The following is a 26313-nucleotide window of genomic DNA, read 5'->3' on the forward strand; positions in this document are numbered from 1 at the left end:
CTCTCCTCTCCACCTCCCAGTAACATGGCCCAGTCAGAGCGTCTCTACACACAAGCTGCTGCTGCTTCAACCTCTCTGGATCATCAGGACACAGCTGCTCCTCTCTCAGCACACACACCGTCCTGTTTACCATCATGGCCTCCACCTGCAGAGAGAAGGAGGAAGAGCAGAGGAGATAAACGAGTGTTTCCAGAGACTCTTCATCAGCTGTCAGTCAGTGATGCAGCACATCCAGTATAAAGAGCAGCAGGGACGTCAGTGCTGGGACTGTACTAGGACTCATTGTTGCTTCACTTTTTCTAATCTTTGGATTTTTATTGAAGTTGCTGAAAATGTTTTTCCCTCCTAGTTTGAGTTTGGACTTTCATTCATTAGAAGAACCTTGGTGTGTCCACTCTGAGCTCTGTAGGAACCCCAACAACAAGCCCAACAATCCAGATGGACGGTTCCAGCTGTTAACTGGAGGAATTCCATCCAAACATCTGCTCTCACTAAATTCTTCCTCACCTACAGACTGTGTTCTTCACTGCTTTAAACTTGGAAATCAATGCAGTCATTGGTCTGCGTGCTGCTTTGTTCAGAGAGCTGATTGGCTGTTGACAGTGTTTGATCAGAGCGTGTCAGCCGTTACTATGGTGACCATAAAGGTGAGAAACAGGAAGTGTTTGTGTCCAATCCTGAAGCCTGTCACCGTTCTCCTCTCACAGCTTCACTGAGAAGCTGCAGCTTTACAGGAAACACTGGATCTTTGTTTCATACTGACTGTGTTTAGTACAATACTGCTGACAGCACCACCCACTCACTCCATCACTCTACTTACTCCAGAGTCTCCAGTCTGTAGTCTGGACTCTGCTGAAGATCAGACAGCTGCTTCACATCTGGATCCTTCAGGTTGTTGAAGTACAGGTACAGCTCTCTCAGATGGGAGGGGTTGGACTTCAGTGCTGCTGCCAGATAATCACAGCTGATCTTTGACAAACCACAGTCCCACAATCTGTATAAAGAATGAAAGATGTAAGTTTATTAGACAAAGTGCTTGAAATCATTCAGTGTTTCATCATCTGTTCAGAGCTGAAGAAGGTTCAGAATGTAGAAGTTTAGAAAATGGAAACTCCAAACAGCTGAAGCCAACAGGAAGCAGCTTTAAACAGGAAACTGTGCAGAGTTTCAGACTATATGTCCTGATGCAGCCAGTTGGATTTTGGAGATTTGAATCTCTGTTCTGTGACTAAGTCCTTGAATCATTTCTTCCAGTTGGTCCAACAAGACAGACTAAGTATTGGACATGTGTTGTGGCTCCATCAGGGGAGCTTCTAAATGTGATGTGATGGCCCCTCTGGGTCTGTCAGGTCACAGCACTGAAGAGAGCTCAAACTGGGCACACAGCTGTTCCAGTCTGGACCAAAGACTCTATACTGGGACTGAGGGACTGCTTTGACTGCACCCACTGGGACTTTTGAAAGGCTCATGTTCTCACTTAGATCATCGATTTCTACTGACATTTCTTTCTGGGAAAAATGGGGATTACTTTGGAAACAGGAAGTATTTTCCCCAATAAGCAGCCCTGGATTAGTAAATCACTCCAACATGTTCTCAGGCAGAAGAAGCTGTCTTGTTATGAGGGAGAGAAGAAAAAGATTGAGGCACAGAAACCTGTTGAAAGAGAGATAAAGCAGCTAAAATCAGGTGTAAAAGTAAAGCAGAGGATGAGCTGAATAAAGGACACTCAAGGCTGGCTTGGAAAGGAATGAAGTCCATGGTGGGGATGCAGGACAAGGAGCAAAGATGAATGTGATGCTGAATCAGCAGAAGACTTGGACTCATTTGATTCCAGCTTTGATATCATTGATTTCAATGAAGAGCTTTGTGATTGTAGCAAAGGGCTGGTAGCTCTGAGAGTCCCACTGATGAGGTGTTTGTGTGGAAATCTCTTAGTGGGACCAAAGAGAGAAAAAGCCCTGGTCCTGATGCTGTGGGAGGGAAATGATTGAAGTGTGCTGTGAGGAACTGACTGGGAGATTTTCACACATTTTCCAGTCCTCCTTGGAACAACAGGAAGTTCCCAGCATATGGAAACAAAGGTTAAGTGTCCTATGGCACTCAGTGATGATGGTGCTGTGGCCCCACCACCTCCACCTCTTTGTAAAGGAACTAACTGTAATCTGAAGCTTCAAATGGAACTAAGACTTCCTCCACTAGGTGGCAGTGTCTGATGAGAAAGTGTTAGTGGAGCTGGCCTGGAGTCAGAAACAGGAAGATGCAGGATTTGGGCTGAAATGGGCAAAAGTGGTTAGCACTAGTGCCTTAGAGCAAGAAGGTTGTAGGTTGAAGCTTGTTGGTCAGCTGGGCCTTTCTGTGGAGGTTGGATGTTCTCCCACAGTCCAATGAAATGCTGCTTAGGTTCATTGGTGCTTCTACATTGGCTGTAGGTGTGGATGTGAGGGAGTGCTTCTCTGTCGCTCTCTGTTGGCCCTGTGATGGACTGCTCACCTGTGCAGGTGGACCACGCCTCTTGCCCTATGACAGCTAGGGCACAGGCTGCAGCCCTGTGAGCCTAAGCTGAATAAACAGTTAGCAAAAATGATCCATAGATGGCCTGAAATCCCCCAGTTAGCAGTTTGGTAGATAGCTATGACATGCTAATCCCATCCAGCAGCTGTATTCTACCTGTAAGCTGATCCCTGCTGAGCCAAAGCACTTTTTCATATACAAATTACAACCTTTAATAGAAACCTATTGGTCAGCATCTTATTAGCCTGCTGTTAGCTTCATTCCACAGAAAACTGAGAGAAACTAACAGAGTTGATAAAGAATAAAGAGAAATGTGCTGATTTAAAGCCTTTGAAGTGCTTCAGATGATCTCTGTCCACTTCTGTCCACTCATTCATTCATGTAAGCTTTCTAATGCAGCTTTGATCTTCACAGTCTGCTTGATGAAACTCATTCTAACCCTGAATGTCAGAGTGTTCCTCCTTCTCTTTCCCATCATTCATGCTGGCAGTGGAGGAGATTTGGATGTTGGACTGTGTTTTGGATGATGTGTGTATGTTTGTGTTGGACTGCTGTCTGTAAAGCAAACGCACATTTTGCTTTGGATTTCAGTGTCACACAGACTTTAAGGTGCAATGAAGAGTTTGAGAGTTTCACAGTGAATTTTCCAGTGGAGGATTTTTCTTCTTCTTTGAAGGTTTGAAATGTGAACATTGTTCTGCTGCAGTCAATGGACTAAACCAGAGAAGAAGAAAACAGACTTTACCATGAAGATCCTCAGTGTGGATCAGTATAATATCAGCCTGATGTCTGCAGTTTAGTGTCAGCACAACTTTCACATCATATTCATCTCAGCACAACTAAAACATGCTGACTGACCCCAGAGTTTCAAGTTTACATCCTGGACTCTCCAGGAAACCACACAGATGCTTCACTCCTGGATCCTGCAGCTTGTTCTTAGTTGAAGAAGAGGAGTAGTCATTACTCAGGTCCAGCTGTCTCAGATGGGAGGGGTTGGACTTCAGTGCTGCTGCCAGATAATCACAGCTGATCTCTGACAAACCACAGCTCTCCAATCTGTATAAAGAATGAAAGATGTAAGTTTATTAGACAAAGAGCTTGAAATCATTCAGTGTTTCATCATCTGTTCAGAGCTGAAGAAGGTTCAGAATGTAGAAGTTTAGAAAATGGAAACTCCAAACAGCTGAAGCCAACAGGAAGCAGCTTCAAACAAACACAACAAGAGAAAAAACTCTGAATGTTTCACATTAAAGTCGTACATTTCTCATAAAAACAGGACAAAGACTTGAAAAAGTCGTGTTTTTCCTTCCAGGAACCACATGGCTTCACTTTTAAAGGTGAAGTGTGACAGAAATGGACATATTTGAAGTCCAACACCTTTTTCCAGTCACATTATTAAAGCAGACAAACTACAAGCTCATTTTCATTCCAACAAGTCATCTTCTGACCTGGACTAACAACACTGGTCTCTATGTGCAGCTGGCTGTGAGACCAGTGCTCAGGGAGCGTCTACAAAGTGCAACACTGAAAGAACATCACACACTCATTTGCTTCCAGCACTTTCACACAAACATCTACTGTCATTATTGTCACCAAACTCTGTGGATCCTTTATTGCAAATTCAAATGGGATCAAATGGTCAGACAAAAGAGGGTTATGAGGAAATATGATGAAATGTTGTGTATTAGCAGCAACTTATTGAATCATTTTCCTCAGAAACCAAACAAAATGATTGACAAACATGTTTTTACAAACTCAGTGTTGGACTTGGATCAGCAGGATAAGCTGATGTTTAAAGGCATTTGAGTCTCGCTGTATGAGAGTCCAGTTCTTACTCAATATTTATGGATGATGTTCTTTCAGTGTTGCACTTTGTTTGGCACAAAATGAAATTATTTGGCCTCTCAGATGCTTTTAGAGATTCCCAAATGACTGATGATGACATCTCTGGGGTCTGATTGATAGAAAAAAAATCTCTTTGAGACCTTTTGTAACTGACAAACTCTTCATCTGCTAACAACACTGAGTTGAATCTCCATGGCTGATAGTTGGAGCAGGCATCAGGAATACACATTGAAAAAACAAGAGGAGAAATCACCAGAGTCTTATAATCACATTCTGTAACTAAAGGGAGACGTTTTTCTATACAAATATATGTTTTATGGACATTAGAAAAAAAAGAGTATTGATGTGAAGCAGGATTATGAAATCTCCATACATCAGCCAGCCCATAATGATCAAGAAAGCTCTGAATGACGCATGCTGACTTTGGACTAAGTGTACTTTTGTGTGAACTGTGGTCCATAGCAGATAATGAGCAGTTTAGGTCTCCCTCAAAGATGATATTGTGTGATGACATATTGGGGAGCCGCGCAAAGACATTAGTGAAAAATCTGTGATCGTCCCAATTAGAGGCGTAGATATTTGCTAAGATCAAAGGAAAACCATAAACTATGTTTTCTGCACTTAAAATCCTGTAATTTTCTCATAAATCGACAGTGCGCCTTATGGATGAATTCTGGTTGTGCTTACTGACCTCGAACCGATTTTATGTGCTACACGGCGCTCAGAAACCTTTCAAAAGATGTTTTGGTACGACTTTGCTCAGCTACGAGGCCGCACCGCTTGATGGATTGTTGGAGCATTACAGCTACGAGGAGCCTCGCGGAGTGATACGTACTCTGCTTCAACGTAATATTACTGTATTGAGTGTGTATAAGGACCATAAATGGCACCTGTAAGAGACACGGTTACAAAGAGGGTTTCAAACTCCAGGCTGTCAGTCACGCAGTAGAACCTGGGAACAGAGCAGCTGCTTGTTATTATGCTCAGCGTCTGTTTACATTTTGACTGCACGATTGTGAGCTTTTTGTTATGCACAAAAACAACATTGTTTTCTTTTATTTATGGAGCATTATTATTTAATAAATGCTGATCATTTATTCCTGAGTAATTGTTTCATGTACATCTACGCTATATGTTAATAAATGTGCCTGTGTGAGATTTGGGACACAGCTTTGACTAAGAACTCTCTTTTTGTTCGAACTTTCTGGCTTTAAAAATATCGAGATATATATCGTATATCGCCATCCAGCTAAAGAATATCGAGATATGAACTTTGGGTCATATCGCCCAGTCGTAATATTGCAATAGGTTGTCCGTTAAACTCAAGCGGGGCTTGGGCCCTGGCACGGCGTAGCCACACAATCCTGGTAGTAGTGACGCTCGGCTATGACGGCGTGCGGGTTACCAGCTGGCTTTCTCAGGATAGGGCTCCTGTGTGAGCGGTCGACAATAACGTCTTTATCCATACCCAGCACTTCACGTAGTAGCACGGATACGGCCGTGGAGGAGCTCGAGTCCAGGCCCTCTGGGATCCCTATGATGTGGATGTTAGCTCTCCGCTTCCTGCCTTCATCACATTTATCCTTCAGGTCAGACAGCTCCTCCTTCATACTCTCTACTGTAGACTGCAGGGTGGTCACCTCATCGCTCCACATTGACAGCCCATCCTCAGCTTCTTTCACTCTAACCTTTACTCCATCAACTTCGCCGCACGTCGCCGCCATGCTGTTAGCGATCTCATTTCTCAGTCCTTGCACGTCAGCCCTTATATTGTCAAAATCTTCTTTCAATGCATTTCTGAGTTCTTCTTTTAACAGCGTACTAATGTCCTCTTTAATGGATTGAAGAAGCTCCAGTTTTAGAGCAGTAGGATCCACATCACGCGCGTCTGTTGAGTCTGCTCTTCAGCGGCCGTAGAGCTGGACGCTGCCCTTTGGCCATCATCGATACTCTCGCCCGAGATCGCACCGGGGCTAAAATATTCACCTGCTCAGCTGTTTTTGATCAGTTTGAGCCTGTGCGGTTTGATCAGGTGGAGGAACGATGTGATGCTATAAAGACATCATCTTGTCCAAATGATGTTGTTCCAACACGTGTTTAAAAAGATTTTAAAGGTTGTCGGTTCCGACATCTTAGCGATTTTTAACAGCAGTCTTAGTTCAGGTGTTGTACAGCCTGTTTTAAACATGCTGTTGTACAGCCTGTACTAAAAACCTGATCTGGATCCTCTGTCCGCTCAAACTTCAGGCCTATTTCAAAGCTTCCCTTCCTGTCGAAGATTTTGTAAAAGATTATATTTGTTCAGCTGCAATCTGTTGTAAAGGTTTCAGTCTGGTTTTAAAGCTCTTCACAGCACTGAAACTGCCCTTTGAAAAGTTCTTAATGATCTTTTATCAGCCACTGATCAGGAGACTCCGCTGTGCTTTTGGATCTGACCGCTGCCTTGACCACAGCATCTTGACCTCACCATTGGAGCATGGCGGCATCAAGGGCGCTCTATTAGACTGGTTCAGCTCTTTTATTAAATCGCATTATTACATTTGGGGCTTATATTTGACGGCAATTTGAAAAACAGCTGAGCTCAGTTGTACAGCGGTCTTTCTTCAAACTGAGGCTTTTATCTAAGGTGAGATCATTTATATCTTTTAAAAACCTTGAACGGGCGATCCACGTTTTCATGACGTCCCAGCTGGATTATTGTAACTCCTTATATGTTGGAGTTAGTGGGACCTGCCTGGCAAGACTGCAGCTGGTCCAGAAAGCTGCAGCTCGTCTTCTGACACAAGCTCAAAGACATTTATCGTCCCAACAACCACATATACGCTGGTCCCTCGCTGTAACACAGTTCACCTTTGGCGGCCTCGCTGTTTCGCTGATCTTTTTTGTGCAATTTTGCATGCTTTTGTTTTTTACAGCGCATTGTGTTCTGCGTCCTGATTGGCTGTAGACCATTGTCAGCCAATCTCGTGCCGTGACTCCTGTACAGTACAGAATGTGTTCAAATTTACAGCAGTGTGACTCTGCAGTGCTGCACTGTATGTTTGTACGTTTTGTCCCAACAAACAACAATGATGACGAGACGTTTTGCACCTGTGGTAGCAGCCAAAGGCAGAGGAAGATGCTGACCATCATAGTTTCAACAAGGAGGCAAAAAGGTTGTAACTGTCCACAACAAGAACATCGTAAGGATGGAGTCAGCTTTGGCTTTGTGGCTCAGTGACCGCAGGAAAAAGAACATCGTGCTGGACACCAACATTATCTGCATAAAAACTCAAAAGCTTTATGAAACTTTACCTGACAGCGAGGAGCCCAGGCCATGGACGAGTGCTCCTCACACAGAAGCTCATTTAATGCCAGCAAAGGCTGATTTGACACGTTTCAGAAACACTTTGCTTTCACTCTTTAATAATGAACTTATTTTTCTATGAAGGTTTGAACTTTGTTTAAACAAGAGAGAAAAGTGTGAAAATGTTCATGCCTGTCTGAGAAAAGTGTAGAAAGTGTGCAGTGAGGGTTTAACTGCCTTAAAACTTCTATAATACTTGTAAAACATAAAGCTGCTACTTCATTCTGAGACTTATTTTTAGAACGTAACTCGATAAACGAGCGACCGCAGTAATGTATTGTGTTTATTTTGAAAACTCTCAACAGGATCTTCAGATTTATTTTGAAAGCTTTATCTGGAAAACACAAACACATAAGCAGGAAACAAAGAGCGTGATATGAAACGATAGACGTTTTCATATGGTCATCATATATACATCGTTCTATCGAACAGCCCCAGCTCCTGCTGTCAGTCTCTGTAAATCTGCTCTGAAAACACATTTGTATTCACTGGCTTTTAATACAGCATGAGAGTTATTTGATATTTGATGTGTGATATTAATATTAGGAGTTATTTTAATAGTTATTTTGGATTCTTGTACAGCACTGTGGTCAACGCTGCTGCTGTAATTAATGTGCTATAAACACATAAACAATCTGCAGTTAAACATCCAAAACTAAAGATGTGATCGCTGCCTTTAGAAAATGTGCTGATGCACAAGATATCAGCTCCATTAAGGTGGAATGTGGCCGTGTTAGAAACATGTTGGAAGAAGTTTGAAGCTGAAACTGTGAAGCTGAGAGTGAAAGAGCTCCAGCGTCTGTCACAGGAAACTTTCTTATTTCCACACTGATGAAAGCATCAAGCTTTGATTTCCTGCTGCTTTTATTGAGTCACACTGTGAAACTGAGCCACAGCTGAACCAGCATCCCTGTACAGCAGACACTTACAGCGCTTGGCTGCTTCCATTGGACCCTCTGCACAGAGCTTCAGTTTCCTCTTCTGGTCCCAAAGTGCAGAACAACAAGGTTTCAAACAGCTTCGTTCCAGCAGCATCAGCCACAGACATGCAGAGAGAATCCTTTGGTTGTGTTGTGTGTTTGCATATCTGCTGTGTTGCTTTGTGAGGATGGATCATCTCCTGCAGCTCCAGATAAACAAGCTGGACCTGAACCTTGTAGCTTCACTTAGAAGACACTTGTGACGGGAACGTGTGAGAAGTTTTGTGCAGACAAGTTTGGATTTAGAGTGTGGGACGAGCTCTCCACAGTCTTTGTGGAGATCCACATTCTGCATACTGCCTGTGAGAAGCTGCAGACATTTGTCCTCCAAATCCACTGAGCAGCTGCTCGTGGTGGTATTAGCTTCATGTGTGCGTGTTAGCATGAAGCCTCAGTCACACTCTGCTGTGGACACGGTCACGGACAGCTGGACGCCTGATGGACGAGTCGTCCTTCCTGTTAAACTTCTTTGAGCATGAGAATAGCATAAGAAGCTCAGTGGACACTGTTCAGGGTTTTAACTCTCGCTTTCACTTCAGCTTCACCAACAACAGCACAAGCAGAGCAGCCCACTGCCTGCATGGCTGGGACAGCGCCCCCTGGTGACTGTAAACCACTACAACATGTAGACGGCCGTCTGCAGGCTGGATGTAGCACCACCGCAGAGACGTGCTGCAGCTCTGTTTAGTTACCCAGCTGACAGCAGAGGCTGTAGTTTACTGTTACCAACATGGAAAACTGAAGCTTCACCAGCTGGAGCTACAGAGCTGGAGAACAAAGGAGACTGAGAGGCCAGAATGATGTGGGAGGAAACATCAAGAGCCTGTTTGAAAGGAGACACATGTGGATGCTGTGCCAGTCTGTGGTCTGTCAGAAGTCAGCTGAGTCACACTGCAAGAAGCTGCAGAATCTCAGAGGAGGAGATTTGGAAGTGTTTGTGGGACAAACTGGACTCAAAGAAAGAAGATGTTTGTGAAGTCTTTGGTGGAGGTGAGCAGTGTGAAGCAGAACACATGCAGATGAATCAGGAGGTCAGCATCAGTGTCTCCTTGTGGTGGACGGTAAAAGAATCAGAGCCAACGCTCCCGTCCACCCTCGGCATGAAGCAGTGCTGTTTCTGAAACAGGAGGACAAGTCCAGAGAAGACAGAGGAAGCAAAGATGAGGGTGGGACAGGACAGCAGGACTTCCTTCACACCTGCAGCTCCATCACACTGCTGTACCTCCTCTTCATCACACATGTACCTGCAGCCTGTCTTCGAGTCCAGGAGTCACCTCCACACAGTGTAGAAGCCTCCTGTGCAGACCATGGAGTCCAGCCTCTGTCAGGGAAGTCGGCACTAAAGCCTGAAAGACTTCAATCTGTCTCTGCTCCACCCGAGAAAGACCAGCACCGTACTTGCTGTGCATTCAAGGAGGGAACATCAGCGCTGCATCGTGGGAACAACACCGCAGGAACAAAGACACAGCACGGCCGATGAAGGACGAGGACAAAGGAAAGGTGAGTGAGAAGACCCCGGTGGTGTGGACGGACCTGCAGGGGCTCCAAGACTGAGGAGCAGAGACGTCCATGTACCAGCTGAGGATGCTGCAGTGATCCAGGGAGCTCGGTCCAATCTGAGGCCGTGTGAACTACGTGGACCACAGTTTCTTCACAGACTTCAGCCACGTGAACATCTGGAGATCCAACAGTGCACGAGCTGTGAGCCATCAGTTGTTTCTCTCATCAGCTGCTGTAATGAGAGCTGCTGGAATCATCTCGAGCAGCAGGAAATCACTGATGTTGTTTCTAAACAAAGATATGGGACTGAGCTCCGCTGAGCTCCTTCTACTTTCATCCAGATAGAAACTGCTACAGTCTGCTGATTATTGCTTTGCCTCCATCACACGAGCTCTTTATCCTGTTCTTCACTCTCATTGGTTCTTTGTCTGCTTGTTTTTACCACAGTAGTCTTCTGATTGGTCAAAGGAGACAATCAGCTGTGACTAAATGTAGCTCCTACAGCAGTGATGGGAATAACTACTGAAGCTAATCCAGTATCAAAGCTCAGGAATCAGCAGCTCCCACCTCGTTTTCTTTCAACAACTATTTTTAGCTGCTGTGTTTTTGTGTTTCTGCAGACCTCAGACATCCTGCTGCTCTGGACAACTTTTTCATTCTTTTTTTATCATTCTTTTGCTTTTCTTTTATTATTATGTTATATGTATTAATATGTGAAACACTTATTCTTTGTGTTTTTGCTTTGCTCCTGTCAAACTGCTTTAATAAAATCTGCTGCAGTCTAAACTGTGGACGTTCCCTTTTTAACCCTTTGTGAAACAATAAAGGTTTAAATCTAAGTATTCATCTATGTTAGTGTTTAATGGGTCTAATAGGTTGCTTTGGCCTTTCCCAGTAATATCTTCCCTTGCAGTCTGTGGTCCAGGCTTCTAAAACCATCCCAGGTTAACAAGAACTACAATCTAGAGGAGAGCTGCCATAACAGGTGTGACTGATGAGATCTGACCTGCAAGGTTACTCAGGTTTGTTTGTATCAGGACAAGCAGGGAAGCCGCCTGGACGTCAAAGTAGTTAGAGCTGGGCGAGTGTCCTCACCCACATCGGCTTCACAACTCTGCATCATCTACTGAGTAAGACTCAGAGCATCAGAGATTAGAAGGTCTACAAAGAGCTGAACCAGACTTCCTGTATAAAGGTTTTAGTTCCACAGATCGACAGTGTCAGCACAACTAAAACGTGGAGACTGACCTCAGAGTTTCAATTTGATGTTGTGGATTCTCCAGAAGAACACACAGCTGCTTCACTCCTGAATCCTGAAGCTTGTTGGAGCTCAGGTCCACCTCTCTGGGATACGAAGGGTTGAGCTTCAGCACTGCTTCCAGATAATCACAGCTGATCTCTGACAAATCACAGCGCTCCAATCTGTATAGAGAATGAAAGATGTAAGTTTATTAGACAAAGTGCTTGAAATCATTCAGTGTTTCATCATCTGTTCAGAGCTGAAGAAGGTTCAGAATGTAGAAGTTTAGAAAATGGAAACTCCAAACAGCTGAAGCCAACAGGAAGCAGCTTCAAACAAACACAACAAGAGAAAAAACTCTGAATGTTTCACATTAAAGTCGAACATTTCTAACAAGAGTGTTTTAAAGACAGAGTCACTGATGATCATCTTCTGCCCAGTAAAACTTTGGTTTTCCTCATGTGAGTGTTAATGATGCACAAAGACTGTGAGTGCAAAGAGGGAGCGAGGAGGATGACAGAGAGATGGTACAGGAGCATCAAGAACATTAAAGTCTGGCGATTAAATGCCTCACTCCTAAATGATTGGCAGTTTTTTGAGTTCATACATACTGAACTAAATACTTACTTGCAGTTGAACACAACTCCAGAGATATCGCCTTTAACCCTCTGGGATTGCGCCAAGGCATACATTAGAGGTCGCATAATATAATTTGCAAGTGCCGGGAAAAAAAGAAAAGAGGCTAGGCGGTGTGAATTGGAGGCCAAAATAAAACACCTAGAGCAACAACACAAAAAAGCACAGACAGCCAATTTGCTTTCCGATCTTAAAATGTTACGTAGTGAGCTTAATAGTTTAATGAACGTGAAAATTGAGGGCAATTTAAGATTCACTAAACAAAAGTACTATGAACAGGGTAGTAGGGCTAGTAGATTGCTGGCAATAAGACTCAGGAAACAGCAAACTTGTAATATGGTCCAAAAGTTGAAGTCAGATCAAACCCTAATTACTAAACCAAATCAAATTGCAAGTTGTTTTGCCAATTTTTTCGAGTCATTATATAAAAATTCAGATACATGTAAAGATAACAATACACTATCTGATTTCTTAGAAAAGATCAATTTAAAAACACTGCCAGAGTCTGTAGCAAAGGAGTTAGATGAACAAGAAATTTTACAGGTGATTTCAAACCTTAACACTTAAAAGGCTTAGCACTTAAAAAACTTAAGGACAAAGTCGCACCCTTATTACTGAAAGCTTACCACTGCGCTCTGGAGACTGGGACTATGAATTGAATTGAATTGAATGAATGCTTTATTGGCCATATGCAGGTTGCCCCGCAGAGGAATAGGACCCCTCCCCCCCGACTTACACACACAACAAAGACATCACATGGGAATACAGTCGGAGATCGGCAGCGTTACAGAAAAAAAAAAAAAAACTGAAAAAGTACACAACAATGGGAAAAGTACATGAGGAAAAAAAGAGACCTCTTCTCACGCTGGGCACCTATGGGAGGACAGCATGAGAACAGGAAACAAAAAAACTCCTCTGCACAGAGAGCACATAAATGTCCACGTCACAACATTGGGGCACGTGACAAGCCACCGGGGTTGGGTAGGGGGTGAGGAGTAATACGAAGGAACACAGCAGTCGTCCTACACAGCGCTACCATTCCAGCGTGGCACACAGACCCGCCGTCTTCCCCCACAGGAAACAAGCATCGAAGGCGTTTGGAAAGGGAGGGGGATGAGTGCGTGCTTATCAGTGTAAGTGTATGTGTGTGCGCGTCGTCCTGGAACGATGCTACAGTTGTTGTAATCCATAAAGAGGGCAAGGACCCCACAAACTGTCAATCATACAGGCCAATCTCATTACTTAATACTGATTTGCGCATCCTCACCACGATTTTAGCCAAAAGAGTTAGTAAAATTATTACACAGGTTATAAATCCAGATCAAACGGGGTTCATTGCAGGAAGGCACTATTGTCACGGCTGGCGGAGGGAGCCGTGTGGTGTGGAGGAAAAGGAGGACCCAAGATGCAGCGAACTGATGACAGAGTGATGTTTATTTACAAGGTGGTGGTGGTGGCAAAAACAGGCAACTCAACATGAGCAATTACAAACCTAAACTGGGAGAAACTAAAGACAAACCTGAGACCATACAAAAGGGGTGCGGGGCAGAGAGACGCAGAGACAGGAACGAAACACCATAGAATGCAGAGCTACACGGAGGAACGCAGTGATACAGGGATGAACGCAGACGAGCCGACGAGGAGCACAGGCAGACACCAACTATAAATACACACACCAGGTAATGAGGAAATGGCACACAGGAGGGGACACAGCTGGAACTTAATGGGCATAACGAGACACAGACCTACAAAGTAAAACAGGAAATCTAGAACCCGAACCGGACACAAGGGGGGAGGACACAGAATAACTAGAACAGAGGGAAATAGTCACAAAACACAAAACGCTGGGTCAACGACCCAGGACCATGACAACTATGGCACTATATTGCCTTCCTGCAATATAGTGCCATATTGACAAAACATTGGCAATGGATATAGGAGGAAACATTTCACTAACATTCAAGGAGCGATGTGGCTTTAAATGGCCAAACGAAGGTATCAAGTATTTAGGAATTCAAATTCCTCACTCATTATCAGACTTGTTTAAAGTAAATTATGAAGTTACAGTTGCAAAAATAAAAAAAGACTTAGAGAGATGGACAGTCCTGCCTCTGTCTTTCTTGGGTCGGATCGAGAGTATACGTATGAATGTATTGCCAAGACTTCTAGACCTTTTTCAAATGCTGCCTATTAACATTCCCAACTCTACATTTGATAATTTAGATAAACTTTTTTCCTAATTTATATGGCAAGGCAAACGCCCAAGGATCAAGTTCCAAACATTAAAACTGTCAAACCTGCAGGGGGGATTGGCTGTTCCAAACCTGAAATATTATTTCTGGGCAGCTCAGATGAGACCCCTGACTGTATGGGTGCGGGATTTGTCTGAAACTCAGTGGCTAAACATTGAGAAGACAATGTGCGAAAGATCATTGGAATCCCTGCTTTGTTCTAACATTTCAATTAAAAATGTGCATATGGGGGAACGGACGAGGGTCACACTAAAGATTTGCCGTAGAATCAAACAATCATTTGGTCTTCCAAAAGAAATTTCAATTCTATCAAGCCTCTCCTCCCTGCAGGGTTTTTCTCCTATTGTGGAAGACTCTGGCTTCAGAGCATGGTCACATAGCGGGCTTCATAAACTTTGTCATGTTGTGAGGAATGGGCACCTGAGCTCATTTGAACAGTTGAGGTCAGTTTCGGCTTCCTTCTTCTGACTTTTTTAAATTTCTGCAGCTAAGAAGCTTTTTGACAAAACATAAAGAATGGAGGCAAGTTTTGGAGCCCTCACCCATTGAGGAAATATTTCTAAAAATATTTCAAAGTAATTCCTCCCCAAAATTAATCAGTCATTTTTATAACGCATTTATGAGTTTCAATACAAATGCAACTTTGGATATTAAGGCAAGGTGGGAAGCTGAGACTGGCACTCAAATCTCAGAGGACACCTGGGAAGAGGTGTTCGGTGAAGCCCATCTGGTGACTAATTCTGGGCTGTGGAGAGAATTTAAATGGAAGGTGGTCATGAGATATTTTAGAACCCCAGAGATAATTGCCAAAATGAAGCCTACAAATCCTGACACCTGCTGGCGAAATTGTGGTACTTCTTTAGGAACCCACTCACATATATTCTGGTCATGCCCAAAAATCTGCTCACTTTGGAATGACATATTTAAAGTTCCCAGTACAGTTTTCCAACAACCATTAACAAAAGACCAACAGTTAGTCATTTTAGGAGTCTTACCAAAGGGTTTTGCGGGAAACAATAAAAAGTATCTCTTAAGAATCTTACAGCAGCACTAAAGTGTATCACTATTAAATGGCTGAATCTTGACCCACCTTCATACAAAATGTGGATCGATAAAGCAAGAGAAATTTACCAGATGGAGGAAACAACATCTGCTCTGCAGATTCAGAGAGAATTGTTTACTGAGCGTTGGCGACCCATACATGCTTTACTGTTTCAATAATTTAGCATAGGTCTGTTTCGTTTTGTTCATTTACGGCTAAGTTTGTCACATGTTAGGGCTGGGCGATATGGCCTAAAATCAATATCATGATAAATTGAGCAGTTAACCTCGATAACGATAAATGGACGATAACCACCCCAAGTGCCAAAAAACAAACGCTTTTTTTTTTTTTTTCATTTGATGGGGCTGTGGCAGGCAGCATAGTTCCTCCAGTTATTTTGATAATATTATTCCCCCTAGACCTATTCATTGCAATTATATTATTACCACTTTAAAGGACTGTAAAATGTCACTGAAAATAAATGAAGACAATAGTAGTAAGTACTTTTAGTGGTTAAGATTTATTAACTGAACAAAATAAAAAGTGTCGGATACAATATGTAACCATGCTCTCTAAAAAATGTATATCCCTTGTAAACAAAATAGTTTAATAATAAATATTATTTATTAAGAGGTTGGTTGTGTTACCTTGACTTGACGCAACAGTCTTTTTGCAGAGTTTACATTTAACAATTTTTTGATCAATATCATCCTTGTTGAATCCAAAATGTTGCCAAACGATTGATGATGCATTTTTTTTGTTAACAAGCGTCTCCTCTTCCTCCTCCACCAGCCTACCTCCGTCGCTGCTGCTTCAACATTTAAATCGTCCTCCATTTGTTCACCCGTGTCTCGTCTTGTTACAGGTAGTAGAGTCATGTGACTCCACCCCGTCAAGTCTGTAACGTAGCACAGCGTCTTAAAGGGACATGAACATCGCCAACCTGCACATGCCTTTCCTTTTTTTTTTTAAATACCGAATTTACCGACATGGGCAAAATGACGTCGATGAGAGTCATAAATTTCGGTAACGATAAATTTTTGATATATCGCCCAGCCCTATCACATGTTATTTAATATTACATAAAGTTTTTGTTTTGTTTTCTTTTTGTTATGTTGTTGTCTGTTTGTTTGTTTTGCTTGGGTTTTGTTTTGTGCTTCCTAATTGCAGTTCTTATTTTAATCTACATTTCTGCATTGCGGTTCCTGTAACTGTCCTACTTGTGAACATTGACAAGTACAAGTTGCAATGTTGTAAATTATAATAAAAATTGAGTATAAAAAAAAGAACATTAAAGTCGTACATTTCTCATAAAAACAGGACAAAGACTTGAAAAAGTCGTGTTTTTCCTTCCAGGAACCACATGGCTTCACTTTTAAAGGTGAAGTGTGAAAGAAATGGACATATTTGAAGTCCAACACCTTTTTCCAGTCACATTATTAAAGCAGACAAACTACAAGCTCATTTTCATTCCAACAAGTCATCTTCTGACCTGGACTAACAACACTGGTCTCTATGTGCAGCTGGCTGTGAGACCAGTGCTCAGGGAGCGTCTACAAAGTGCAACACTGAAAGAACATCACACACTCATTTGCTTCCAGCACTTTCACACAAACATCTACTGTCATTATTGTCACCAAACTCTGTGGATCCTTTATTGCAAATTCAAATGGGATCAAATGGTCAGACAAAAGAGGGTTATGAGGAAATATGATGAAATGTTGTGTATTAGCAGCAACTTATTGAATCTTTTTCCTCAGAAACCAAACAAAATGATTGACAAACATGTTTTTACAAACTCAGTGTTGGACTTGGATCAGCAGGATAAGCTGATGTTTAAAGGCATTTGAGTCTCGCTGTATGAGAGTCCAGTTCTTACTCAATATTTATGGATGATGTTCTTTCAGTGTTGCACTTTGTAGACGCTCCCTGAGCCTCACAGCCAGCTGCACATGGACCAGCTGACATTACCCAGCATTAGAGGCGGCTGTAAAAAATTCATGTTCCCATTTAAATGGTTTTAATTTGAATAAAACGATGTTGATTCATTCAATCCTGAATCGATGTTTAATATAAATGTATTTTGCCAGAATCTCAGGTTAAAGCTCACAAACTATTTCAACAAGCAGCAAACAGATAAAACAGTAAATGAGAGCAGCTAAACACACAAAGATGGAAACACAGAGCGTGGATCGTTCACTCGACGGCACGTACACGGACACGCCGTCGGGGCTGAAAGCGGACAGCTCACAGATCCTGAAGCTGCAGGTTTCATCTGTCTCCAACCAAAACTGAGTGAAGCAGCAGCAAAAGAAGATCCAAACTCTGCTTCACGTTTGATCAATATGCTCATGAATTCTCTCTGACTTTGGCTGTTCCTGCCTGCACAGCTCTCTCTCTCTCAGTGTACTCCAAGAACAGCTTCAAACATCTGTTTCTGCATCATTCACTGTTTATTAGCCACCAGTCTGCTGTTGTGTTCAGTGCTGTCGGCCTCTGACAGTAAAGCCTCATTTCTGCTGTTCCATGGAAACTTTTTAAAATGATGACAGATTACAAACTCTCAGCTGTGTCTGTAATCAAACCTCTGTAACTTTGCTTCACTTCAGCAGCATCAGCTCATGTTCACATGTTGCTTCATGGTTTGCTTCAGTTTTTGATCGACTGCAGAATATTTTGAAGGTTATCTGCTATAAAAAGCCAGAAGAGGAAAATCTGCTTCATGTGTTTCTGTTTGATCCTCAGTGACTTTGACACAAAGGCCTCTGCTGTGATGATCACACCTCTGATCAAGTCTCACAGTGTCACAACTGATAAATGATCAGAGTTAGAATATTTCTGACTGTCTGCTGTGTGCCGTGACCTTTGACCTGCTAAAGACAGTCAGCTGTGGATTATTCATTGTTGTGTCTGATACTTAGAACTGTGAGGAAGAAGCTACACAGTTAATCAGGGTCCCCTCTCTCTGAATCAGGAAAGGTGGGCAGGCCGCGTGTGGGCCGCGGGCCATACGTTGAGTATCACTGTTTGAAATGTGAACATTGTTCTGCTGCAGTCAATGGACTAAACCAGAGAAGAAGAAAACAGACTTTACCATGAAGATCCTCAGTGTGGATCAGTATAATATCAGCCTGATGTCTGCAGTTTAGTGTCAGCACAACTTTCACATCATATTCATCTCAGCACAACTAAAACATGCTGACTGACCTCAGAGTTTCAAGTTTACATCCTGGACTCTCCAGGAAACCACACAGATGCTTCACTCCTGGATCCTGCAGGTTGTTGTTGGAGCTCAGGTCCAGCTGTCTCAGATGGGAGGGGTTGGACTTCAGTGCTGCTGCCAGATAATCACAGCTGATCTCTGACAAATCACAGCTCTTCAATCTGTATAAAGAATGAAAGATGTAAGTTTATTAGACAAAGTGCTTGAAATCATTCAGTGTTTCATCATCTGTTCAGAGCTGAAGAAGGTTCAGAATGTAGAAGTTTAGAAAATGGAAACTCCAAACAGCTGAAGCCAACAGGAAGCAGCTTCAAACAAACACAACAAGAGAAAAAACTCTGAATGTTTCACATTAAAGTCGTACATTTCTCATAAAAACAGGACAAAGACTTGAAAAAGTCGTGTTTTTCCTTCCAGGAACCACATGGCTTCACTTTTAAAGGTGAAGTGTGAAAGAAATGGACATATTGAAATCAATGATATCAAAGCTGGAATCAAATGAGTCCAAGTCTTCTGCTGATTCAGCATCACATTCATCTTTGCTCCTTGTTCTGCATTCCCACCATAAATATAAAGAGGCAAAACTCACATTTTCCAAAATCCTCTTTAAGCTTCGACAATAAAGGAAGATAGTTTTATACAAGTCTTTGTGGTTTTCTTGTCACCCAGATGCCCGAGTACTTAAACTTGTTATAGCTGGGTTTAAAAGGGGCTAAAATACACAAAACTCCCCAGTTGTCGTACAGATAGACTTTGCCTCGCTCTTCCCAAAATTCACTTTATATCCAGAAATTGTCCCAAATTCCTTAAGTATGCATTAAGGTGACCTTGAGGCTCTTAAAGGCGCCTATAAATAAAACGTATTATTATTATTATTGTAAGTCTATCCAAAAGTTTGCGGAGGCTGTTCGATGGGTTGGAAATAAATAAAATCATGTCGTCGGCATAAAGAGAGACTTCATGTTCGATACCCCTCGATGTTTTCCCTCAACACCAACACATTGTCTCAGAGCAACAGCTAGCGGTTCAATGGCAAAAAGGAGACAGAGGGCATCCCTGTCCTGGGGGGCAGATTATTGTTAGTCTGGACGGCTGTTAGAGGGGAGCAATACAATACTTTTATCCAAGATACAAAATTAAAGACACATTTTTTAAGCGTATAAAAAAAATCCCATCTCACCCGATCCAACGCCGTTTCTGCGTCAAGCCAAATTACGGTTTCCAATGTATCACCTTTAACATGGGTATAAATGATATTTAATAGAGCTCTAATGTTCAAAAAAGAGTGCCTAATAAAGCCCGTCTGGTGAAATAATGGAGGACAAATACTTGTGTAAGCGACGGGCCAACACTTGAGCCAGGATCTTGGTGTCTGTGTTGAACAAAGATATTAAACGACATGAACGACAATCTAAATGGTCTTTTTCCTGTTTTACAATTAAACACATCACTGCTTGATGCATTGTTGGAGGCAACGACTGTGAGAGGAAGGATTCTTCAAAAGTTGATTTTAACAGTGAATTCAGTCGGTCAGAAAACTTTATGAAAAAAATCAGATGGATACCCGTCGGGGCAGCAGATTTTCCAGACTGCATGCTCCGTACGGCCGTTTCAATTCCAACATTAGAGACAGGTTCCTCCAGACTAGCGATCGCATCTTCTCCCAAGGAGGGAATATCAAACACCTTATTGAAATCATTGTGGATCTCAAGGATAGTTTGGTTGTCTGTAGACCTTATTCCCTGGTCATTGTAGATCTCAAGGATATTTGGTTAGCTGTTCTTAGTCGTAGCTGGTGAGCTGATAACTCGCCTGTTTTTTCTCCATGTTCATAAGCGTAGCTGCAACTTTGACTCAGCCTGTTTTGTAGATATGAGATTGTATTCAGTTTGTCATTGTAACCGCTGTGTATATAATACAGGCTCAGGAGAGTGGCTGCACACAGCATGTAGTTTAGTGTCACGGTCACAGTGGCTGACCGTATGGAGAGTGTGTGGAGGACTCAGGCACAGACACTGGCGCAGACATGAAACTGAGTTTTGAACGAAAAGCGTGCCTTTATTTCGGCTGAAGACATCAAACAAGGCAGAATCACAGTGAAGAGAACTAAACTGGGGAACTAATACTATAATAAATCATGAAGACACGGAAAGCTATGGCTAAGAATACAAAAGACCGGGCATGAAAATATGGAGGGTGGGAACACAGATGACGCGACACAGAGACTAAATACACATGAGGGATGATCAAGTTCCAAAGATTAAAACTGTCAAACCTGCAGGGGGGATTGGCTGTTCCAAACCTGAAATATTATTTCTGGGCAGCTCAGATGAGACCCCTGACTGTATGGGTGCAGGATTTGTCTGAAACTCAGTAGCTAAACATTGAGAAGACAATGTGCGAAAGATCATTGGAATCCCTGCTTTTTTCTAACATTTCAATTAACAATGTGCATATGGGGGAACGGACGAGGGTCACACTAAAGATTTGGCGTAGAATCAAACAATCATTTGGTCTTCCAAAAGAAATTTCAATGTTATCAAGGCTCTCCTCCCTGCAGGGTTTTTCTCCTATTGTGGAAGACTCTGGCTTCAGAGCATGGTCAAATAGCGGGCTTCATAAACTTTGTCATGTTGTGAGGAATGGGCACCTGAGCTCATTTGAACAGTTGAGGTCAGTTTCGGCTTCCTTCTTCTGACTTTTTTAGATTTCTGCAGCTAAGAAGCTTTTTGACAAAACATAAAGAATGGAGGCAAGTTTTGGAGCCCTCAGCCATTGAGGAAATATTTCTAAAAATATTTCAAAGTAATTCCTCCCCAAAATTAATCAGTCATTTTTATAACACATTTATGAGTTTCAATACAAATGCAACTTTGGATATTAAGGCAAGGTGGGAAGCTGAGACTGGCACTCAAATCTCAGAGGACACCTGGGAAGAGGTGTTCGGTGAAGCCCATCTGGTGACTAATTCTGGGCTGTGGAGAGAATTTAAATGGAAGGTGGTCATGAGATATTTTAGAACCCCAGAGATAATTGCCAAAATGAAGCCTACAAATCCTGACACCTGCTGGCGAAATTGTGGTACTTCTTTAGGAACCCACTCACATATATTCTGGTCATGCCCAAAAATCTGCTCACTTTGGAATGACATATTTAAAGTTCTCAGTACAGTTTTCCAACAACCATTAACAAAAGACCAACAGTTAGTCATTTTAGGAGTCTTACCAAAGGGTTTTGCGGGAAACAATAAAACGTATCTCTTAAGAATCTTACAGCAGCACTAAAGTGTATCACTATTAAATGGCTGAATCTTGACCCACCTTCATATAATATGTGGATTGATAAAGCAAGAGAAATTTACCAGATGGAGGAAATAACATCTGCTCTGCGGATTCAGAGAGAATTGTTTACTGAGCGTTGGCGACCCATACATGCTTTACTGTTTCAATAATTTAGCATAGGTCTGTTTCGTTTTGTCCATTTACGGCTAAGTTTGTCACATGTTATTTAATATTACATAAAGTTTTTGTTTTGTTTTCTTTTTGTTATGTTGTTGTCTGTTTGTTTGCTTGCTTGGGTTTTGTTTTGTGCTTCCTAATTGCAGTTCTTATTTTAATCTACATTTCTGCATTGCGGTTCCTGTAACTGTCCTACTTGTGAACATCGACAAGTACAAGTTGCAATGTTGTAAATTATAATAAAAATTGAGTTAAAAAAAAAAAGAACATTAAAGTCGTACATGTCTCATAAAAACAGGACAAAGGCTTGAAAAAGTCGTGTTTTTCCTTCCAGGAACCACATGGCTTCACTTTTAAAGGTGAAGTGTGAAAGAAATGGACATATTTGAAGTCCAACACCTTTTTCCAGTCACATTATTAAAGCAGACAAACTACAAGCTCATTTTCATTCCAACAAGTCATCTTCTGACCTGGACTAACAACACTGGTCTCTATGTGCAGCTGGCTGTGAGACCAGTGCTCAGGGAGCGTCTACAAAGTGCAACACTGAAAGAACATCACACACTCATTTGCTTCCAGCACTTTCACACAAACATCTACTGTCATCATTGTCACCAAACTCTGTGGATCCTTTATTGCAAATTCAAATGGGATCAAATGGTCAGACAAAAGAGGGTTATGAGGAAATATGATGAAATGTTGTGTATTAGCAGCAACTTATTGAATCATTTTCCTCAGAAACCAAACAAAATGATTGACAAACATGTTTTTACAAACTCAGTGTTGGACTTGGATCAGCAGGATAAGCTGATGTTTAAAGGCATTTGAGTCTCGCTGTATGAGAGTCCAGTTCTTACTCAATATTTATGGATGATGTTCTTTCAGTGTTGCACTTTGTAGACGCTCCCTGAGCCTCACAGCCAGCTGCACATGGACCAGCTGACATTACCCAGCATTAGAGGCGGCTGTAAAAAATTCATGTTCCCATTTAAATGGTTTTAATTTGAATAAAACGATGTTGATTCATTCAATCCTGAATCGATGTTTCATATAAATGTATTTTGCCAGAATCTCAGGTTAAAGCTCACAAACTATTTCAACAAGCAGCAAACAGATAAAACAGTAAATGAGAGCAGCTAAACACACAAAGATGGAAACACAGAGCGTGGATCGTTCACTCAACGGCACGTACACGGACACGCCGTCGGGGCTGAAAGCGGACAGCTCACAGATCCTGAAGCTGCAGGTTTCATCTGTCTCCAACCAAAACTGAGTGAAGCAGCAGCAAAAGAAGATCCAAACTCTGCTTCACGTTTGATCAATATGCTCATGAATTCTCTCTGACTTTGGCTGTTCCTGCCTGCACAGCTCTCTCTCTCTCAGTGTACTCCAAGAACAGCTTCAAACATCTGTTTCTGCATCATTCACTGTTTATTAGCCACCAGTCTGCTGTTGTGTTCAGTGCTGTCGGCCTCTGACAGTAAAGCCTCATTTCTGCTGTTCCATGGAAACTTTTTAAAATGATGACAGATTACAAACTCTCAGCTGTGTCTGTAATCAAACCTCTGTAACTTTGCTTCACTTCAGCAGCATCAGCTCATGTTCACATGTTGCTTCATGGTTTGCTTCAGTTTTTGATCGACTGCAGAATATTTTGAAGGTTATCTGCTATAAAAAGCCAGAAGAGGAAAATCTGCTTCATGTGTTTCTGTTTGATCCTCAGTGACTTTGACACAAAGGCCTCTGCTGTGATGATCACACCTCTGATCAAGTCTCACAGTGTCACAACTGATAAATGATCAGAGTTAGAATATTTCTGACTGTCTGCTGTGTGCCGTGACCTTTGACCTGCTAAAGACAGTCAGCTGTGGATTATTCATTGTTGTGTCTGATACTTAGAACTGTGAGGAAGAAGCTACACAGCTAATCAGGGTCCCCTCTCTCTGAATCAGGAAAGGTGGGCAGGCCGCGTGTGGGCCGCGGGCCATACGTTGAGTATCACTGTTTGAAATGTGAACATTGTTCTGCTGCAGTCAATGGACTAAACCAGAGAAGAAGAAAACAGACTTTACCATGAAGATCCTCAGTGTGGATCAGTATAATATCAGCCTGATGTCTGCAGTTTAGTGTCAGCACAACTTTCACATCATATTCATCTCAGCACAACTAAAACATGCTGACTGACCTCAGAGTTTCAAGTTTACATCCTGGACTCTCCAGGAAACCACACAGATGCTTCACTCCTGGATCCTGCAGGTTGTAGTTGGAGCTCAGGTCCAGCTCTCTCAGATGGGAGGGGTTGGACTTCAGTGCTGCTGCCAGATAATCACAGCTGATCTCTGACAAACCACAGCTCTTCAATCTGTATAAAGAATGAAAGATGTAAGTTTATTAGACAAAGTGCTTGAAATCATTCAGTGTTTCATCATCTGTTCAGAGCTGAAGAAGGTTCAGAATGTAGAAGTTTAGAAAATGGAAACTCCAAACAGCTGAAGCCAACAGGAAGCAGCTTCAAACAAACACAACAAGAGAAAAAACTCTGAATGTTTCACATTAAAGTCGTACATTTCTCATAAAAACAGCACAAAGACTTGAAAAAGTCGTGTTTTTCCTTCCAGGAACCACATGGCTTCACTTTTAAAGGTGAAGTGTGACAGAAATGGACATATTGAAATCAATGATATCAAAGCTGGAATCAAATGAGTCCAAGTCTTCTGCTGATTCAGCATCACATTCATCTTTGCTCCTTGTTCTGCATCCCCACCATAAATATAAAGAGGCAAAACTCACATTTTCCAAAATCCTCTTTAAGCTTCGACAATAAAGGAAGATAGTTTTATACAAGTCTTTGTGGTTTTCTTGTCACCCAGATGCCCGAGTACTTAAACTTGTTATAGCTGGGTTTAAAAGGGGCTAAAATACACAAAACTCCCCAGTTGTCGTACAGATAGACTTTGCCTCGCTCTTCCCAAAATTCACTTTATATCCAGAAATTGTCCCAAATTCCTTAAGTATGCATTAAGGTGACCTTGAGGCTCTTAAAGGCGCCTATAAATAAAACGTATTATTATTATTATTGTAAGTCTATCCAAAAGTTTGCGGAGGCTGTTCGATGGGTTGGAAATAAATAAAATCATGTCGTCGGCATAAAGAGAGACTTCATGTTTGATACCCCCTCGATGTTTTCCCTCAACACCAACACATTGTCTCAGAGCAACAGCTAGCGGTTCAATGGCAAAAAGGAGACAGAGGGCATCCCTGTCCTGGGGGGCAGATTATTGTTAGTCCGGACGGCTGTTAGAGGGGAGCAATACAATACTTTTATCCAAGATACAAAATTAAAGCCACATTTTTTAAGCGTATAAAAAAAAATCCCATCTCACCCGATCCAACGCCTTTTCTGCGTCAAGCCAAATTACAGTTTCCAATGTATCACCTTTAACATGGGTATAAATGATATTTAATAGAGCTCTAATGTTCAAAAAAGAGTGCCTAATAAAGCCCGTCTGGTGAAATAATGGAGGACAAATACTTGTGTAAGCGACGGGCCAACACTTGAGCCAGGATCTTGGTGTCTGTGTTGAACAAAGATATTAAACGACATGAACGACAATCTAAATGGTCTTTTTCCTGTTTTACAATTAAACACATCACTGCTTGATGCATTGTTGGAGGCAACGACTGTGAGAGGAAGGATTCTTCAAAAGTTGATTTTAACAGTGAATTCAGTCGGTCAGAAAACTTTATTTCAACATTAGAGACAGGTTCCTCCAGACTAGCGATCGCATCTTCTCCCAAGGAGGGAATATCAAACACCTTATTGAAATCATTGTGGATCTCAAGGATAGTTTGGTTGTCTGTAGACCTTATTACCTGGTCATTGTAGATCTCAAGGATAGTTGGTTAGCTGTTCTTAGTCGTAGCTGGTGAGCTGATAACTCGCCTGTTTTTTCTCCATGTTCATAAGCGTAGCTGCAACTTTGACTAAGCTTGTTTTGTAGATATGAGATTGTATTCAGTTTGTCATTGTAACCGCTGTGTATATAATACAGGCTCAGGAGAGTGGCTGTACACAGCATGTAGTTTAGTCATTTCATCAGCTAACTGAGAGAGGCGCTCGGTCCCTATTTTATTCCAACCGCCCCCAACATGTCCGGCTGGATAACCACTGCTCATCTACCATCACAATGAACACCGGTATACCACAAGGCTGTGTGATGAGCCCTTTCCTCTACTCCCTCTTCACCCACGACTGCAGACCTGCTGATGGTTCCAACACC

The 26313-nt window shown here is 42.2% G+C and overlaps 2 protein-coding genes across 3 annotated transcripts in view; both read right to left on the reverse strand.

The window, feature by feature from the left end:
• LOC146606957 (ribonuclease inhibitor-like) overlaps positions 1-12114 on the reverse strand; it is a 100136-nt gene extending 88022 nt beyond the window's left edge. The window contains exons 1-3 of the mRNA XM_085349139.1: positions 12050-12114; positions 11431-11604; positions 821-994 (exon numbers count right to left, since the gene is read on the reverse strand). Coding sequence (XP_085205265.1) covers positions 821-994; positions 11431-11604; positions 12050-12114 — 413 coding nt within the window. The remainder of the gene's footprint in view (positions 1-820; positions 995-11430; positions 11605-12049) is intronic.
• Positions 12115-18540: 6426 nt separating this feature from the next.
• Positions 18541-26313, reverse strand: part of LOC146606959 (protein NLRC3-like) — a 31843-nt gene continuing 24070 nt past the window's right edge. The window contains exons 5-6 of one of the 2 annotated variants that reach the window (XM_085349130.1): positions 24219-24395; positions 18541-18736 (exon numbers count right to left, since the gene is read on the reverse strand). In XM_085349130.1, coding sequence (XP_085205256.1) covers positions 18541-18736; positions 24219-24395 — 373 coding nt within the window. Of the gene's footprint in view, positions 18737-24199; positions 24396-26313 lie in introns of those variants that run through there. The other variant, XM_085349129.1, reaches the window with a different exon arrangement.

The sequence above is a fragment of the Diplotaxodon limnothrissa genome, unplaced genomic scaffold (assembly GCF_057381915.1).
Source record: "Diplotaxodon limnothrissa isolate DT_005_m unplaced genomic scaffold, D_limnothrissa_male_GT1.1 unmapped_scaffold_1, whole genome shotgun sequence".
Classification (NCBI taxonomy): domain Eukaryota; kingdom Metazoa; phylum Chordata; class Actinopteri; order Cichliformes; family Cichlidae; genus Diplotaxodon; species Diplotaxodon limnothrissa.